The sequence below is a fragment of the Tachysurus fulvidraco genome, chromosome 17 (assembly GCF_022655615.1).
Source record: "Tachysurus fulvidraco isolate hzauxx_2018 chromosome 17, HZAU_PFXX_2.0, whole genome shotgun sequence".
NCBI lineage: Eukaryota > Metazoa > Chordata > Actinopteri > Siluriformes > Bagridae > Tachysurus > Tachysurus fulvidraco.
The window spans coordinates 11,552,495-11,556,891 of NC_062534.1; the positions used below are offsets into that span (position 1 = coordinate 11,552,495).

The 4,397-nt window shown below is 36.9% G+C and overlaps 1 protein-coding gene across 3 annotated transcripts in view; it reads right to left on the reverse strand.

Annotated features, from left to right (window-relative positions):
* Positions 1–385: 385 nt before the first annotated feature.
* Positions 386–4,397, reverse strand: part of ebf1a (EBF transcription factor 1a) — a 101,974-nt gene continuing 97,962 nt past the window's right edge. For all 3 annotated transcript variants that reach the window (XM_027135639.2, XM_027135640.2, XM_027135638.2), the window contains one exon: positions 386–4,060. Coding sequence is in view for 1 of the 3 variants with exons in the window: in XM_027135640.2 (XP_026991441.1) it covers positions 4,029–4,060 (32 nt within the window). In the remaining 2 variants the exon portion in view is untranslated. The remainder of the gene's footprint in view (positions 4,061–4,397) is intronic.

Here is a 4,397-nt window from a genome sequence, read left to right on the forward strand (position 1 = left end):
GTATCATGGCAGATTATGTGCTCTGACACCAACCTCAAAAATCGGGATATGTGAAGAAAGAATTTCACTGTGCTGTAAGGTATATGTGACAAAATAAAGGCTTCTATTCTTCTATTCTGGTAATAGCATTTAGGAATGATAAAGGGGATTTATGGTCTGTATAAAGTCTATCTAAATATGAAAGTGTGAGATTGTGTCCTTTGATAGGTTGGTACCCTGTGCATGGTGTCCCCAGCTTGTGGATTGAGAATTCCCCGAGATAGTCTCTAGGATCCCAGTATGCGGTAAAGAAAATGAATGAATGAAGGAATGATTAAGTTTGTGAATCCATTTGCACATGTAGCAATGGAGCACTACCTGGATCAAGAAAATGATACTTGTAAAATCACAGACAAGAAGTAACTTTAATTTAATATTGTTAATTTTAAAAGTTATTTTACAGCCTTCATCCAAAAAAATGATAACAATCTATACAGTAGTTTTTGTCAACAGAACTGCTCAGTGTGGATCCATTCAAAGACATGACAAAAAAACAAAAACAAAAACAAACAAACAAACAAACAAAAAAAAAAACAAGAGCAAAAACAAAAGAGTAGAGGAAAGGAAAAAAAACGGGGACCAGCTTTTTTTTGGTTTGAGTATTGTGTTATATCAAATGCTTGTTGCTTCATCAGCTGTGCATCCTGATCATTAAAATGGAAACATGTACAGTGAGTAAAGAGGCCATTGCAGGACAGCCACAGATTTCTAATTTATATAAAAGGAAAGGTTTGTTTTCACTCAGAAACTGTCAGAATGTGAAAGAAGTGCCCAAATGCTGCTCTTTCATCAGTGGCTTCTGTCATAAAGTACACACGAGCAAACACACACACACACACACACACACACACATTCACACAAACACACAAACACACACAAAGAGAGTGAGAGAGAGAGAGAGAGAGAGAGAGAGAGAGAGAGAGAGAGAGAGAGAGAGAGAGATGGGAACTCAACATTGGTTCAGGGAATGTGTTTGATGGTAACACACTATGGAAAGGAGCACTTTATTCTGCTCACAAAGGGCCATGCACTTTAAAGCCTAAACACTTGAGGCTCTGTTGGCAATATTGTTCCAACAGGCAATTTGGCTGGCAGAAGAAAGTGTGTTAATGGCGACGCAAACAGTTAGTGCAAGAGCCTGAGACGCAACATGTTGTGCTCTGACATTCAGACCTCTCACTCCAGAGGGAGAAATGTGTCAGTGCTACTTACTGCAGCGCTAAGACAACATCACAAACACACATACATACTGTACATATGCACACACACACACACACACGCACACACACACACACACACACACGCACGCGCACGCGCACGCACACGCACACACACACACACACACACACACACACACACACACACACACACACACACACACACAGAGTAAAGTGTGCTACCATCTGCAGAGTTACACCATCAGATCGGCACTCTGTGAGCTAAATGTGAACTCCTGGCTTAAACGCTATGGCTTTTTTTAGGGTTTTCCCCACTCACACACTAAATAAAACACAAACAAAATTAAAAAATGCAGTTTTTGTTTTAAATTAATAATAAAGTGCTCCAATTTCCCCTTCCAAAATACATAGCTACACACATTAAATATGAATCATCCAGTCTCTTCATACACAACATCAGCTTCCACATTATCCTTCATAATCCAAACCAATACAAAAAATTATACAATAAAATGATTCCCCTCAAACCCTAAATTTACCCTTTCCCTGCTTTGACTAGGGGGTCTTATTAACAGTATTTATGTAAAACTGCCCAATTTGTGCTTTTTTTTCCGATGTGATAAAACTGTCCCATATGTAAGTTGATGGTGTTGTTGAATGGTGGCGATGGGACTGTGCAAGTGATTGTATGCTTATTAGCTTGCATTGTTAAGGCATCTAAACTGCTGGTACTGGTAAAGTGAAAAGATTAAGACAGAAATATACAGATATACAAGCAGGCATAAATAATTGTCAAATAAAAAGAATAGAGAAGCATAGTAAAGTAAACCCCAAAAGAGAAAGAAAGTATTTTCATATTTCATCAAAAAAAAAAAAAAAAAAAATTCCCCTCCGGTTTCAACACACAAAATGGAACTGTCACTCTCAGGAGAGAAGAGCCCATGCATATTATTAGTTTAACAGTATCAACTTCTGTAAGCCTCAACGAGAAAAAAAAAGTTATAGATTTATATATTCATCATATATATATATTTTTAAAAATCTACACTACTAAATGCTATCAGAATAAGATGCTACTTTTTTCCATACATTAAAAAAAAATCCAAAAATGAAACAAATTCTTAACTTACAAATTATACAAAAATAGACAATGGATTTTTTTCATGAATGTAACTAAAAAATGAGAGCATGGCAAACATGAAAAGTAAACACAAACAATCCATGATTTACATTAAAAGCAAACAAACAAACAAACAAGCAAACAAAAAGACAAACGAAGGTGGCAAGTACAACAGCACATGATCACAGATAAACTTACACAGTCGAATGAAATGAGGGGAGAAAAAGCAATGTACAAACTTTACATACAGCGTGTATATGAATATTTTAGAGAATCTGTTTGTAATTTGTTGACTCATGTTGCTTCCTGTTCCTGTTGTTCTTTCCTTACTACAGTCAGTGAGAGGGTTGATTTAGTATGATCAGATTAGAATACAGATCACTGGGGAGGCTGAACTGAAAAGCTGCCAGAAGACGTTTCAATATATAAATATAGGTAACCATTAAAAAAAAAAGTATATATATACAAAAGAGTTGACTAGCAGAGAGCACTGATTAAATTTTTGAAGGTTTGAACACTTTTTAAAGAGCAGGCCGTTAGAGTGCCAGACTGATCAGTAACATCCTCTGTTCATTTTCTTCATGGTTGGTTTAGCAGCTGGAACGGACGTCTTCCTCATCTTCATCTGATCCTTCACAGCAAAGATGACACATGGACAAAATGTAATAATCATAAGCTTGTGGTATTTGTTCTTTTTCCTTTGAACTAAACCAGTAAACGTTCAAATTCAAATATATTGGCAAGTTTCTTATGACTTCATTATGGTGCCTCAAACAAACATCCCTTAGGACATGGAAAAAGATTTTCAAAGCTAACACAGCATAGCAACTCATAGTGTATTTTCCTCACTACAGATTCTGGCACTGATGAGCAGCAAATTATTTTTCAACAAATATAAATATGGATTCATTTCAAAACAAAATCTCTACTCCTGAGGAACTCCTCCCTGGGAGCAGGATGTGGGTCTGGGCTCTTCACAGTGGGCAAGAAGGCTTGTGAATGCATTTTAAATTGTTCTCTTGTCCATAAAAACAGATGATCAAACCAACATGTACCTGGACAAGCAATACAAAAGATTACGAATATGGCGGTTAAAACATAACAAAAAAATAGAAAAGCAACATGTATGGCAAACATCAGTTTTTGGCCATGGACTAGCGCCATGATAAAGAGTTCATTTTCATTTAGTTTGTACAGAAAAACACCTGTTTACACAGTTGTCCAGTATTATAAATTTCTTAAACATCTCAAAAACATAAAACATAAATTCACTTTTTAAACAGAACCGCAATTTTCCCCTCACTGCTGTACAACAGGAACGTTACAGATGAAGCTGCTTTCATAGTGTCGTGTGTGTGTGTGTGTGTGTGTGTGTGTGTGTGTGTGTGTGTGTGTGTGTGTGTATGTGTGTCTGGGTGTATGGTACAGTCTGTATAAAATGCATATAATGTTCGCTTCAAAACGACTTTGATTTTATAAATGAATTTAGAAAAAAAATCAAACCAACACCCCACACTATTCCCTTCATTTCAAACTCCTTGTAAAAAGGCCTGAGTTTTCAAAGTTGGGGTTTATCTTGTTTTCTTTTCCCCCTTGTCCTCATGGAGACAGGCAGAGCTTCAGGGTCCAGGCTGATGGGGTTTAGAGCATGAGCTGATATAAAACGTGTCTCATCAGCAGCCCAGGAGCCACTACATTGGAGGAACGATCATTCCACTGATCGCTGTACAGGAGAGAGAGAGAGAGAGAAAAAGAGAGAGAAAAAAGTGAGAAAGTAGGCCTTTAGGTCATGTATCAACTGGATTCTGTGCTTAATTCCATGAAACAGTTCCAAATAAAAAATAAAAGCAGTCTGAGCATCTGGAATGCACAGTGTTAAAAAAAATCGAAGCCTTTATGCCCCACAGTCATTTTGGCCTAGATTCCAACTATTCCACTGATTGATTATAAACTACATATTGTGCAATAACTATGTTACTGTACAAAGGAAAATGATACAAAGGAAAGAGGAACACAATCCCTGAAGCAGAAAGAAACAGAGTGAAACTACAATAGTACGA